Source organism: Stegostoma tigrinum, chromosome 2 (assembly GCF_030684315.1).
Source record: "Stegostoma tigrinum isolate sSteTig4 chromosome 2, sSteTig4.hap1, whole genome shotgun sequence".
In the NCBI taxonomy this organism is placed as follows: domain Eukaryota; kingdom Metazoa; phylum Chordata; class Chondrichthyes; order Orectolobiformes; family Stegostomatidae; genus Stegostoma; species Stegostoma tigrinum.
The window spans coordinates 99,230,892-99,245,925 of NC_081355.1; the positions used below are offsets into that span (position 1 = coordinate 99,230,892).

At 41.6% G+C, this 15,034-nt stretch overlaps 1 protein-coding gene across 4 annotated transcripts in view; it reads right to left on the reverse strand.

The window, feature by feature from the left end:
* Window positions 1-15,034, reverse strand: part of LOC125465171 (contactin-associated protein-like 2) — a 1,711,179-nt gene that overhangs the window by 890,733 nt on the left and 805,412 nt on the right. For all 4 annotated transcript variants that reach the window (XM_048558395.2, XM_048558386.2, XM_059638055.1 and 1 more), the window contains exon 9: window positions 1,879-2,028. In XM_048558395.2, coding sequence (XP_048414352.1) covers window positions 1,879-2,028 — 150 coding nt within the window. The remainder of the gene's footprint in view (window positions 1-1,878; window positions 2,029-15,034) is intronic.

The window sequence follows — 15,034 nt, forward strand, 5'->3', positions numbered from 1 at the left end:
GCAAGGTCTTGCAGGGAGATGACATCTTGACCTTGTGAAAAATAGGACTAGGTTATTTACATGCACATCTAAGAAAGGCTTGGAAAAACCATGTGAGTAATTTGAAAGTCTTCCTGGCTGAAATGTCATTGCACCTTGACTGCAATCCCTCATTGTCTGTCTGGTTTGTGGTCTCTTCAAATATCTTTATCATTTTTGGAAGAGACCTTACACACAAGAAAATTTTCTCTCCTCGATAATGCCAGGTTGTGTGAAGCACAGCAACAACAATGATATGTGAGACCATTGCTGATGGCTGTTGGAAAGCCCTCCCAAATTTATTCATGCAGCTGAATCTCATTTTAAGGAGCCAGATGACTCACACTTATTGGTTAGTCTTCTTGAATATGGGATCCTAGTCTAGCATGATATAGCAACGGGTCATAGACTATGAAATCGCACTGATGTCTCCAGATGATCTATGAAATGATGCTGAGATGTATAATTTAACACAACTGTGAGCTTCAGAAGAAGTGGGTGCTCACCACTTCTCGTAGGGCTCAGATTCTCCACCTAAGTCTATGATCTCCTCGCTCGACAGGTGCAGTCTTCAGTAGCACTGTGTTCCAACATCTGCACAAAATATAGATTTGTCAGCAAACCTCCTCTATTTCTGCTTCTGTTTTGGTGGAGGCAGCACCACGCACTAACATGTGTGTTCTGCCAACACCGATGATAATGACCAGACAACGCATTTTAGTGATGCTTATAGAGGGTCAGTGTAGCGTCTTCGGTGTCCAAGGGTTTCCCTTCATGCGTTCTTTGCCCTCCATCCCTTTTACACTGTTGTCTCTCTGCAGGTCGCCACTGTGCTCTAGGTGGCTGTGCCTTTCTCAGTCACTCTGCTTCTCTCTGGAGGTCCCAAAACCAGAATGCATGAGATCTATTGTAACTTACAGTGCTCTTCACTAAAAGTTTCCATTTACACTGCATGTGTGTTCTGTGTCTCCGACAGAGCGCCAATCATCATGTCTCAGAAGTGCAGACCATGTTTGCCCAGCCTCCAAGCTGGTCATTCACACATTTCACTCACACACTTCATTCATTTTCAATCTCGCAGCACTGTTGATCACCATGACTAGCCAACATTGACCTAGTGCCTCACTCAGGAACTTGTTTTCACTTCTGTCCCTGGAAAGTCTTGAAAAGCTCCTGAAAATACATTATTTAACCAGCTTCTTTACAGGCTCAATTGCTTGCCTGTTGTTAGCTAGCATTGTATATACCAAGCTGAAAAATCACCTCTAAGAAACTTCAACAACTGGAGGAACACATCAGGCTTCCATCCAAATTTGTTCCCTCACTATTTGTTGGCCACTGGTTTCCTCTGCCGACTTCTCCATTTGAAGGAGAATTCAGCCAATGACGTCCAAGTGTACATAGCATTTTCTTGTCAGGTTTCTTTGTACGCTATCTCTTCTTGCCGTTAGGTCTCCCAACAATTTCAGCAATATTGTAGTTAACAAGCTTGTAGGAAGCCTCCAATGTCATATTTTCAATCAGTCATCAACGTCCATTGGAAGACCTTGAGTGAGGTCCTCTCCATCTGTCACGTTAGCTGTGATGTGGACTTAACCACTTAGATAATCAGGAAAAAGCCCTGACACTCGACAACTCTATGGTAGAGCACTTCCCATGTCCAAAACAACTTCTATATTATCTTTAATGGGATTTTAAAAGAACTTGCTATATGTTAATAACCATCCCCTCCTTTTATTCAAAATCACTCCAAAAAAGGTTTAAACATACTGTTAGTAACCATGTCACTGTCATTAAACTGAGGAAATTTCATTTTAATTAATCTGTTGGTAAGTGAGTACAAAATAAATTTCACTGTACCTCCAAAGAAATATTGATCTCCAGTTTTGATTTGCATTGAACTGTTTGTCCGTACAGCAGAGGCATCATCACCATCAATAGTGAGGACTGCAGAATTTTCTTTGGCATGAAATTGTACTGTGTGCCACTGTCCATCATTGAGCCCAAAACCTGAATTCCAATAAGAAAACACCAATGATAATGGGAACTGCAGATGCTGGAGAATCCAAGATAACAAAGTGTGAAGCTGGATGAACACAGCAGGCCAAGTAGCATCTCAGGAGCCTGCTGTGTTCATCCAGCTTCACACTTTATTATCTAAGAAAACACCAATAATATGTTTTGTAAGCACCTTTGTTCCTGGAAGATCAAAATTCTGTAAACAGAAGCAATTAAAATGACACAGTGGGTCACAAGTTTATGTAACGATACTGTAGGCAAAATAAACAAGAATACAGCATTCAGACACTTATAACATTTCTTATGAACCTCAGCACACTTTGGATCTCTGAACTACCAAATGTGATGGCCCCATTTTTTAAAATAAAACCCTATTGAGTCAGTGGAGTTGATTTTAATTGAAAATTTGAGGTCAGGCAAAATGAAACTGAATAATTAGGAGCTTAAAGCATGGGCTCACTGAGTGACATAATAAACCAATGAAATTTTACAAAAAAGCTTGTTGATTACTAGGCTAATAAAGAAATGATTTTATGGCTGGACTAACAGTTTATCACATCATCAAAATGATTTATATGCCCAATGCTGCGAGATGACAAAGGTGTTCCTGGCAGTTAGGTGGGAGCAGGAAAGAAGAAGGCCGATGGATCATGGAGTAGGTGTGGGTGAAATGACAAGTGGGAGCAAAGAGAGAAGGGACGGAGGGAAATGTGAGAATGGGAGAAGTGGAGGAAAAGGCGGAAAAAGTATGTCTTGCATAGGTTTAAAATAAAGCTTGCAAGTAATTTTTTTTATTCTTTTCAAACTTTGTACAGATTTACAATAGTTAAATATAAAATCATAAAATGACACAGCACAGAGTTGCCATTTGCCTCATCATGGCCAAACCAGTTCTTTTGAGATGATATCCAATTAGGCCCATTCTCTATCCTTTTCCACATAGCCCTTCATGTGTTTCCATTTCAAGCATTTATCCCACCATCTTTTGAAATTTACTGTTGAATCTGCTTCCACTACCCTTTCAGACAGTGCAATCCAGATCAAAACAGTTTACTGATAAAAAGCAGACCCCAACAACGTGATTGTAAGTTACAACAGATAAACAGTCTTTGACATTATCTGTCAGATTAATAATAAAACTCATTGTTTTCCTCCTTGGCGTTCATAATTGGATACAGTACTTGAAAAGGTAAAGGCCTTACTGACGACAAATGTACATTATTGAGAGAAAGGAATGTCAATATTACACTAAATGTGCTGGCTGCAACTACATTAACTACCATTTCATTGGCTGTCTCAACGCTTTAAGAGAAATAAGCAGAATTCTTGAAAATAACACTGCCACCACTTTTCATCAATGCAATGAATTATTCTTAATAGTGCAATTTCAAAGACTCTGTATCTTGTATGTTGAGCTTTCTGATCTATTTTGAAATTGTTTACAGATTTGTTCATTTGCTTTTTAGATAACCATACTTGTTTCTATTTTTGTTTCGTGCTACAACTCAGTCCCAGAACATAAGGTGGCGGTTTTTTTAATATTTTCTACAATTCCCAATTTAAATCTTAACCAACTTTACTATTCTACTCTGTAATTCAAAAACTTCAAAGATCATGAAATGGAATTATGGTATCATTTTGAGATCATGTGATCCAGTGGATTTTTCTGTGCAACCACAGTCTTCAGAGTTTTATCCATTTTCCATCTTTCTCTGTCTTTATTTATCTGTCTTTCATTCATTTCACAAACCATATTTTAATAAGTATGGTAAAATTTGAATGTTACCAATAAAAGGAGAAAAAAACAGTAAATGCGAACAATTGCAGTGATTAAATCATTTATATGTATTTTACATTGTGGAAAATCAAAAAGAACAGGTTCAGAACAGGCCAATATTATTTGATTGAAGGAAGCTTTGATTTAAATTAACTATAATACAATTGCCACTGTAGAACTGGCAGAAGGCATTTGAAAACGTGCCCATAACATAAGTTTCTAATACTTTCTTAATAAATGTCTGGAAACTGGTTTAGAAGCTGAGATGCACTTCTTTCAGTCACTACATTAGCCAAATTGACTGACAGTTTAAACCCTCTCGGGGTCCCAACAGCTACTTAGATGTCAATCACATATTACACTGACTTTACAAAATATAACATTTCAGTACAACATGAGAAAGTAGAATTTCACAAAAAACATGATATATGTTCATTTATTGGAAGGATATGTGTAGTGATTGGAATGAGGGCCAGGTGACTATGTGATCCTTGATTGTGGTTGATAACCTAGGCCAATCAGAGAGCCCTGGCTGAAGGATATTAACTGGAGATTCTGAGAGTCTCCTGATTATAGGGATGGCTTGGAGCTAGCTGGTCACAGCCCATGTACACTGCACAAGTAAATAAAGAGTGACTTGGTGATGGCATACCGGCCTCTGTGCAGTTATTTCAATATTGAAAACAAAAACAAGCTATACTAAAAAGAATTGAAAAAGTGCTCTTGAAACTTTTACAGCATATTTATCAAAACTCCAACCTCAACACTCGTTCAGTGGAATATTAATTCTATAATTAATAAGAAACATCATTAAAATAATATTTTTCTAAACCAAGTGCTTTAATAAAATGAAATCATTGCTCAAAATGTTTATTTAACCATACAGAGTTCTCCTGCTTTTTGTGATTTCACCTAACCTGAACATTTTTGGACTTGGGAGGAATCTTTAACACCTGGTGGAAACCCACACAGACATGGGAAGAATGTACTCACTCCACACAGACAGTCACCAAAGGTGGAATCCAACACCAGTCCCTGGTACTGCGAGCCCTAACCCACAGGATATTGATAATGTGGGATTCAGTCATGGTAACATCATCAAATGTGAAGGGGCAGGAATTAAATGACCTCTTATTGGAGATTGTCATTGTCTGGCATTTGTATGGGTTGAATAAGGTGTAGAGCTGGATGAACACAGCAGGCCAAGCAGCATTAGAGGAGCAGGAAGGCTGATGTTTTGAGCCTAGACCTGAAACGCCAGCATTCCCACTCGGCCTGCCTTGTTCATCCAGCTCGACACCTTGCTACCTCACATTCTCCAGCATCTGCAGTTCCTACTATCTCTGTATGGTGTGAATGTGACTTTCCACTTAACAGCCAAAGCCTAGATATTTTCTAGGTTTTGCTGTATTTGAAAATGGACTGCTTCTGTATCTGAGGAGTTGCAAATGATGCTGAACATTGTGCAATGTTTGGTTAACATTCCCACCTCTGACCTTATGATGGAGAAAAGATCACCGATGAAGCAGCTGAACATGGCTGGGCCAAGGACATTACCCTGAGGAGCACCTGCAGAGGTGTCCTGGAGCTGAAATGACTGACCTCCAACAACCATGACCATCTACCTATGTGTCAGGTAGGATGCCAACTAGTGGAACATTTTCCCCTAATACCCATTGATTCCAGTTTTCCTCAGGCTCCATGAAGTTATACCTAGTCAAATACAGCCTTGATGTCACGGATTGACTGTCTCACCTCTTCTCTGGAATTCACCTCTTTTGTCCACGTTTGAATGAAGGCTGTAATGAGATCAAGAGCTGAGTGGCCCTGGCGGAACACAAACTGAGTGTCACTGAGCAGGTTATTGCTGAGCAGGTGCTGCTTGGTAGCGCTGTTGATGACACCATCCGCCACTTTACTGATGATTGAGAATAGACTGATGGGGCGGTAATTGGCCGAGTTGGAAGTGTCCTGCTCTTTATGTACCTGAGCAATTTTGCACATTATTGAGTAGATGTCAGAGCTGCAGCTGTACTGGAACTGCTTGATTATAGGAGCAGCAAGTTCTGGAGCACAAGTCTTCAGCATTATTGCTGGAATTTTGTCAGGACCCACAGCATTTACAGCATCCCGTGCCTCCAACCATTTCTTTATATCACAAAGAGCGAATTGAATTGGCTGAAGACAGCATCTGTGCTACTGGGGAGCTCTGGAGGATGGCAAGATGAATAAACAAATGCAATAAAACAAAGAGTGCCCTCTTCACATACTCCTAGGCACATTACCACATCATATGAGCTGCATTCAATGCTTGGAATTTATACTGTCCTGTCCCTTATGATGAGCATTGTCATTTCCGGTTTTGATCAGCAAAGGTTTGTATTTGGGGTCCAATTCTATATGTTTGTTGATTGAAGTATGGGTGGAGAATCACGCCTCTCGGAATTCCCACGTGTGTCTATGTTTGGCTTGGACTAGTATAGTCTTTGTCCCAGTCAAACTGATGGCTTTTTCCTACTCTTAGCTGTTACTCATCTTTTTTTTTCTGTCCTGGCCTGCTATTCATAAACTCCTTGTTTGTCTACCCCTTCCATTTCTCGCTTTCTTTCTGTCTTTTTCGGCTCCACCTATCTTCTCACCTTTACCTTCCCAACAATGCCACCAACCCCCACCCCACCCCACCACCGAACCCCCCCCCGCCCCCCAGAATGGACCTGCTGCCAGAGCCTCACTGTATGAGTCTTTGACAAAAGAAATGCCTTGTTCAGTGATTTGAAATTAAGTTTTCAACAGAACATCATGTCATGACTACTTCTGAATATGAACACTGGCCCTGAAGGATTAATGTTATATCAATTGAAAGAAGGAATATTTTACAATGATAAAAGTACTCCATTTTATTTTTTGAATTTTACGATATTTCAGTTTCTACACTGATCCCTTTTGTGTATCCTTATTTCATTCCAGGAAAATTTTTAAAAAAATGATTTAGTGATTTACAGTTCCTTGTTTGCTCTTTGACAATAGTTCACACTGGATGGGTCAGTCCAGGACGGACAGACAGGCCAAGGAGGTGGATGAGGCTAGTAGGTAGAAGATGGAGATGTGGCTTGAGTTGGGAGGAGTGGATAGGTGGGAGGAAGGACAGGTTAGGGAGGCGGGGATGAGCTGGGCTGGTTTTGGGGTGCAGTAGGGGGAGGGGAGATTTTGAAGCTGGTGAAGTCCACATTGATACCATTGGGCTGCAGGGTTCCCAAGCTAAATATGAGATGCTGTTCCTGCAACCTTCGGGTGGCATTGTTGTGGCAATTCAGGAGGCCCAGGATGGACATGTCATCCAAGGAGTGGGAGGGGGAGTTGAAATGGTTCGCGGCTGGGAGATGCAATCGTTTGTCGCGAACCAAGTGTATGCATTCAGCAAAGCAGTCTCCAAGCCTCCACTTGGTTTCCCCAATCTAGAGGAGGCCACATCAGGAACAACGGATGCAGTATACCACATTAACAGATGTGCAGGTGAAAATCTGTTTGATGTGGAAGGTCTTCTTGGGGCCTGGGATGGGTGTGATGGGGGAGGTGTAGGGGCTGGTGTAGCACTTCCTGCAGTTTCAGGGAAAAGTGCCGGGGGTGGTGGGGCTGCTGGGGTGTGTGGAGTGGACAACGCAGACACGGACTTCACAAGCTTCAGAATCTCCCCTTCCCCGAACGCATCCCAAAACCAGCCCAACTTGTCCCCACCTCCCTAACCTGTCCTTCCTCCTATCTATCCACTCCTCCTGCCTCAAACCCTACCACCATCTCCTATCTACTAGCCTCATCCCGCCTCCTTGGCCTGTCCGTCCTCCCTGGACTGACCTATCCCTTCCCTAACTCCCCACCTACACTCACTTTTACTGGCTACACTCTTGCCTCTTTGATCTGTCTGTCTCCTCTCCACCTATCTTCTTCTTTATCCATCTTCTATCCACTTTCTCCTCTCTCCCTATTTATTTCCGAATCCCCTTTCCCTCCCCCATTTCTGAAGAAGGGTTTAGACACAAAACGTCAGCCTTCCTGCTCCTCTGATGCTGCTTGGCCTGCTGTGTTCATCTTGCTCTACACCTTGTTAATTGATGACTGAATGGCTGTTACCTTGATTTGATGCAAGAAACAAAGGGACATTGAGAAAGGGGAAGCTTGGGCCACAGAGATCATTTGATCTTCTGGGCAGCTTCTTTGAAGCTGGCTGCAAAACCCATTGCATTAATTCAAAGTCTTCCCTTAATTTATTTTGCTGTCAACAATTAAAGTATGATAAGAGGCTTTGTCTCATTTGGGATTTTAGCCCCAATTCAAAGTTCTCAGTTTGGTTCATTCATGAGAACAGGATGCTGAAGGAGCTGTTATGCATAAATAAAACACTGCATGAACTGAAGACTACAGAGGGGAAAGCAAGTGTTCAAAACAAGTCAACAAACTTAAAAAAAACACAAAGATTAAGAGTTCAAAAGGAGAAAGAAGGCAAATCAAAGCACAGTACATCCAATAAGTATATTGAGAGAATTTAATTACAAATTGGACAGGACAGGTAGGATCAAAAAACAACAAAAGTAGCAGAAGCACAAAAGATTAAACAAGGAAATGGGGTTTAACATCCCGGAATTAAATGAAGAAAATTAAAGAAACGGTGATTGTTCACAACTTTTTAAAAAATCAGTAAGCAATGCAGTGAAATAACAAGGGGAAATAAATTGAAGATAAATGGATAGTTATGTGTGATAATCAAGTAATATCCTCACAGAGAGCTCCAACTGTTGACATAAATGGCAATGTAAAAAGACAAATTACTCTCTTGTATTAGATCCATGTCTGTGTTGCTAAAAATAGAAAAGTTCAATTTCAGAACGTGCAGCTTTATGAAACTGATCCTGCTCCCTCAATTCATGGCAGATTCCAAATACTAAAAGATGACATCCATTTACACCAACAGCCAAATTTATTTTTTGACATTCCATCTAGCATTAATGATACAAACAAGGATGGCAGTGCCATTTTTTCTGCCAATGCTGCAGGTTGCAGTAATGATACACTATAATGACAAATTTTCTCTTGACTGTCTTACATTATTTCAGCTCATAGACCTTAAGAGTAAAAATATTTAGTTAAGAAGAATGATGACTGGAAGGACTCCCAACAAAACAGGAAATATGACCCTAAATAAAACACCTGCTACCAAGCATATTTCAGAACACTAAATATCACTTAAAATATTTTTTGAAACAACAAAGAAGTAAATTAATCATGGAATATTCGCAAATATAGCAGGCATTTTGTGTATCACAAATGAATGCTTTGAGCACTGGCCTATGCAAGTCCTCCAGGCTGTGTAGTGGGATTTAATGACCTCCCCTGAGGTGAGTTTGGAAGTGAGGCATTTAATCAGGTGGGAACTCCATTACCTCACAGCTTCTGTCTGAATTAATTCTTGAGCAGGAAGGTTCCTCTATGCAGATGTACTTGCTGTGCACTTTAGGACTGTAACTGCTCACCACAGGTAATCAAAGTGAATGCTTTCAGAGCTATTACACCAGACAACAACCACAGATCAACACCATCAAGGACAAAGTGGTCCTGGATTCGTACTCTTTTCACCTCTTGTAAAAACTGTTGTGGTGTTCTGAATTTTGCCATTATTCTTTTGTCTAGATGAGTGCAAGAGGAAACGATTTGGCAATATTTCTCTTTTCTCAGCAATATTCAAGTTCTGTGCTACCGAGCAACCATTCATATAGTTAATATATGAAGGCTGAACAACATGAAATAGCTGTTGAAGGCGTGGCTATGCAAAAGGTATACAGGATTTTTGAGACAAGAACAGAGTTTGCTGGTGAAACTCAATGGATCTGGCAGTATTAGTGGGAAGAAAGTAGGGTTAATGTTTCAAGTCCAGTGTCTCTTCATCAGAACTATTAGTAGCTAGAAAATAATGATATTTATGCTAAAGATGAAATTGGAGCGTGTGTGGTTTGAAAGGCAGAGGTGACTGATAGACAAAGATGGAGCCCAGAGAGAGAGATATGACAGGGAGAGGTAAACAAGGACATTTTAGCAGGGCAAGACAGAAGAAAAGCTGAATAAGTGATAACAACAGCTAAGATAAGGAGCGATGGGTGACCTGTACTGAATGAAAACCATAAAGTATGATAATGGGGCTAGGAGTACATGAGAATGGATGACTGTGCTAAAGCAACCCATGTCACAACAGTACCAGATGTAAGGTGGGTTAAAAATCATGGAAGGATGGAATCAGGCTGTAAGGTTATTGAACTCAGTGTTGTGTCCCAGAGGCTACAGGGTCCCCAAGCAGAAAATGAGATGATTTCTTCAAGGTCGCACTGAGGCTCATTGAAATACTGCAGCAAGCCTGTGATGGAAATACTAGCCAGAGAACATTGTGGTGTGTTGAAGTGACAGGGAACTGGTAGCCCGGGGTCTCTTTTGGAGGCAAAATGTAAGTGTCCTGCAAAGTGGTCAGTCAACCTGCATAGAGGAGACCACATTCTGAACAATGAATACAGTCGAATAGATTGAGTGAAGTGCAGAGAAATCGCTGCCTCGCCTAGAGGCTATATCTGGGCCCTTGGAAAGTGAGGAGGGCGGGGTTAACAGGCAGGTGTTACACCTTCTGCAATTGCATGCAAAGGTGCCGTGGCAGTGGGAGGAAATGTTGGGAATGGAGGAGGAGTGTACTGGAGTGCCCTGGAGGGAATGGTCCCTGTGAAGTGCTGGCAAGGGAGGGGAGACAATGTGCGTCTGCTCATGGGATCCCATTGGAGGTGGTGGAAATGGTAGCTCACAATCCTTTGGATGCAAAGACTGGTGGGTGCTAAGTATGGATCGGGGAGACCCTATTGTTGCTGAGGGGGGGAAGGGAAGGGGTAAGGGTAGAATTGCAGGAGATGGGTTCAGCATGGCTAGGGACCCTGTCAACAACAGTGGTGGGGACTCTTGTTGGAGGAAAAAGGTGGATATTTCTGTGGTATCCCTGTGGAAGGTGACATCATCAGAACAGAAGCAACAGAGAAAGTTGGAGAGTGGAATAAAGTCTTTCCGGGAAACAGGGTGTGAGGATGTATAATTGTGGTAACTGTGGGAAACGGTGAGTTTGTAGTGGATATTGCCTATCCCCAGGAATGGAAACAGAGATGTCAAGGAGGGGCAGAGAGGAGTCAGAGATGGACGAGGTAAAAGTGAGAACATGGTGGAAATTGGAAGCAAAATTGATCATTCTTTCCAGTTCAGAATGAAGGCAGCAACAATGATATAATCAAGGACACAGGGAAACAACAAATGTCCCACATACCCCTCAAAGAGACACACATAACCGAGTCTCGGGCAGGTATCCATGACCATTTCTTAGGCCTGAAGAAAATGATAGAAGGTAAAGGAGAACAAAAACAAAGTGCTGGAAAAGCAACATTTCTGAGGAAGGGTCACCCAACCCGAAATGTTAACTCTCTTTTCTCCATCACAGATGCTGCCAGACCTGCTGAGCTTTTCCAGCAACTTTGTTTTTGTTCTTGATTTAAAGCGTCCACAGTTCTTTTGGTTTTTACTTCAGGTAAAGGAGATGTTACTCAAAGTAAGTGCAAACGTAGCCAGGCAGAGGTGGATAGTGGTGGATGGGGACGGTCAGGCCTTCTATGTAAGAAGAAATGGAGAGCACTGAGACCAACCTGATGGGAGATGAATGTATAAAGTGGGGAGGGACTGGACAAGGAGCAAAAATATACATTCAAGGTAGGAAGACATAAGATCTGTGGGGCAGAAGCAGGCATAAACAATGGGTCTTCCCAGACAGTCCTGTGTGTGGGCTTTGGAGATAAGGTAGAACTAGGCTGTGCAGGGTTGAAAGACAATGAGCTGGGAGGCCATCAGTGGGATGGGGAGGAAACCTCATATGAGATAAGGATAATCACAGTTGTGGACATAATGGCCTGATGCTCGATGGTGGGGTCATGGTCTGGGGGAGATTTGAGGAGGTGTCCAAGAGCTGGTATTCACCCTTCACAATGTAGAGGACAGTACAGCAAACAACAACAACACCATCCTTGTTGTCAGGCTTGATGACAAAGTCAGGGCGGGATCTGAAAATATGGAGTGCAGTCCGTTCAGAGGGTGATAGGTTTGAAAGGGTAAGATAAGGTTTGCGTTCATGGGGGGTCGGCGGTAATGAAATGTCGCGTTTACAGTTCTCAATGAACAGCCAATAGCAACTAAAAGGTCAGAGGGAAGAATCCAGGTGAAGGGACAGTGCTAAGGGCTTGGCTAAGCTGGTGTCAGAAAATGGAGAGAACAGAAGCAAAAATTTTATAACTATATAATAACAGAAATTGCTGGAAACATTCAATAGGTCTGGCAGCACTTGTGGAGAGAAATGCCAAGTTAATAGGTCAAATTTTCCAATCTGCATTGAGCAGGGAGGGAAATAAAGAGGTGAGATGGTCTCAAAGTGGGAATTCTTTCCCCTTTCCTGTCAGCAGTAAGTCTGAACAGCATAGAAACAGGGCTGGTCACGAGTCTGTATGCAGCAGCCCTGACTTTGTTGATGCCATCCCGCGAGAGGGCATTTGCGCCGATGCACTGAGCTCCCCCATGATTGAGAATGGGATACGTATGAAGCCTTCTCCCCCGGCGATTTCTTTAATTGTCACAACTGGAAGTGGAGAGTTTGTTGGGCCACAAGTTTGCAGATTGTGTTTGACATGACTGGAATTAAGTAAAATTTTGCTACAGTGATGGCCTGCAGCACCTCACGGAGGTTCAGTCTTGGGTAGCGAGACCTGTACAAAATCTATATCGTTTAGCACATTGAGAGTGGTCGATACAATACTCTGGAGGTGTTGTCTTTGACATTTTACCGAAACTGTCATGCACACGTGCATATGTGACAGCCAGATTGGTGAAGTTGCGATCAGCTAAGTGTTTAGCCCTTAATATTTCAATTTCCACCTGCAGTAGACCTGGTCTTATAGCTATGCCCTTCAAGACTCAACCAGCTTGGAACGCATCATTTAATCTGCCTGCTGCCTAACGTCACAATATGTGCTATCTGGCCTTTCATCTGCAGGTCAGGTGATCTGCTGAGTGGTATCTTATTTCAATAGTATGTAGTAACTAATACTTAACTCCATACACCATCACTTTAGAAACATAGAAGATAGGAGTAGGAGGCCATTTGGTCCATCAAGGCTGTTCACTATTCAACATAACTATGGTTTCTCTATCTCAACACCATGCTCTTCCTTCCTCACCATTTGCCTCAGCACCTGTAGCTTCTAGAAATGTAGAGATAACAAAGTGTGGGGCTGGATGAACACAGCAGGCCAAGCAGCATCTTAGCAGCACAAAAGCTGACATTTCGGGCCTAGACCCTTCTTTGTTATCTCAGATTCTCCAGCATCTGCAGTTCCCATTATCTCTGCTTCGAGAAATGTAACTATTTCTTAAATATATTCAATTACTTGGCTTCCGTGGCCTTCCATGATTGAAAATGCCACAGGATCACTGCCCTCTATGTGAAGAAATCATTCCTCGTCTCAGTCCAAACCATAAAAATTAGAATCAGAAGTATTCAACCTAAAATGGTATAGTGGGGAAGCAACGGCCTATTGGTGTTATTGTTTGACTATTGGACCATAACATAAAGAAGCAAAATAATGCCATTCAGCCCGTCTAGTCTGCTATTTATCCATAGACCTAAATAATGATCTGGAGACCCACATTTGGATCCTGCCATGGCAGATGGTGGAATGTAAATTCAATAAAAAATCCCCAGAATTAAGAGTCTGATGGTAACCACGGAACTGGTGCTGATTGCCAGAAAAAAGACGTCTGGTTCACCACCGCCCTTGATGGAAGGAAATTGCCATCCTTTCCTGGTCTAAACCATGTGCAACTTCACATCCACAGCAGTATGGTGATTCTTAACCGGCCTCAGGTTAATCAGCAATGAGCAATAAATGCTGGCCTAGCTAGCTAGCTTAAATCTTGTGAATGAATGAATCTTAAAAATTGCATATGGTGTAATGACTAATGGAGATGGGCAGCAGAGTAGCCATGATCAAACTAAAAGGAGGGGCTGGGCTGAAGAATTGAATGGCCTATTGCTGCGACATGAGTCAGTAACTAGGGAGTGATATCAAACATCAGCAAAGGTTAGAACTTTATATGTACAAAATAATGTATCTATAGGATGTTAAATATCCTGTGTCTCATGGGAAAAAGTGATGGAAGCAGACGTGGATCAATATGTGACAAAATACAAAATATCAGAAGGTTGTAGGCAAGGCTAAAAGAAGTGAACTCACTTTTCGAGTCCTGGCACAGGTGTCTGGGTCCAATGTCACGTTTCAAAACTTAAACGAATAGTTAATAAAATAAATTTAAAGCCATCTTTGAAGACAACTTTGATAGGATTCATATGCCATATCAATTCAGAAAATAAGTGAAGATTTGTCATTGCATTTTTTACACTGTTGATGAATAGTTTAAATTGTGCTGAGTATGTTAATCAGATAACCTGTCTTTTATTCAATAAGATTTTAATTGATTTTTGTACTGCAGAATAATCTGTAGTACATTTTGCTGCTTTTTTTTACAACATTTTAACTAATAGTAGATCATTCACAGTGGAAAGAGAAATAGGAATGTTACTATAAATCCTTATTTGTCTCACTTGCAGTTTAAAACTGTTTTTATTAAGCTTGTGGTTGAAATGCTTATGGGAATCACCAAATACCCGTATCAAAAATATCATGTGAGGTATTCTTTAATTTCATGTAATGGTCAGTAAACGAAAAGAGAGGACATTATACACATGCTCTCCTCCCAGAAACTTAATGTATACATACATCAAATGGTGACCTCAGCCTAAATTCCAACAGAGCTGTTACAGGTGGGGTCAGGGTTGCTGAACTATGTAGAGAAGGGTTTTGGGGGATGGTGTAGTTGAGTGGAGATGACATTGGGGATGGTTGTCATTCCATTTCATGATCTGGCAACGTCCGTGGAAGCAGGTCTGTGAGAATGACAGGATTGGGTTCATGAGGTCAATGAATTTGTAAAGACTGGCAATAGTTACGTTAAAAGCTTATACTCAGGTTTGTATCGAACTATTTTTGGTGGGATAAGTGGGGCAAACTGCCAATGAGTGGTCTGATTGCTCCTACGCCTACCATCACA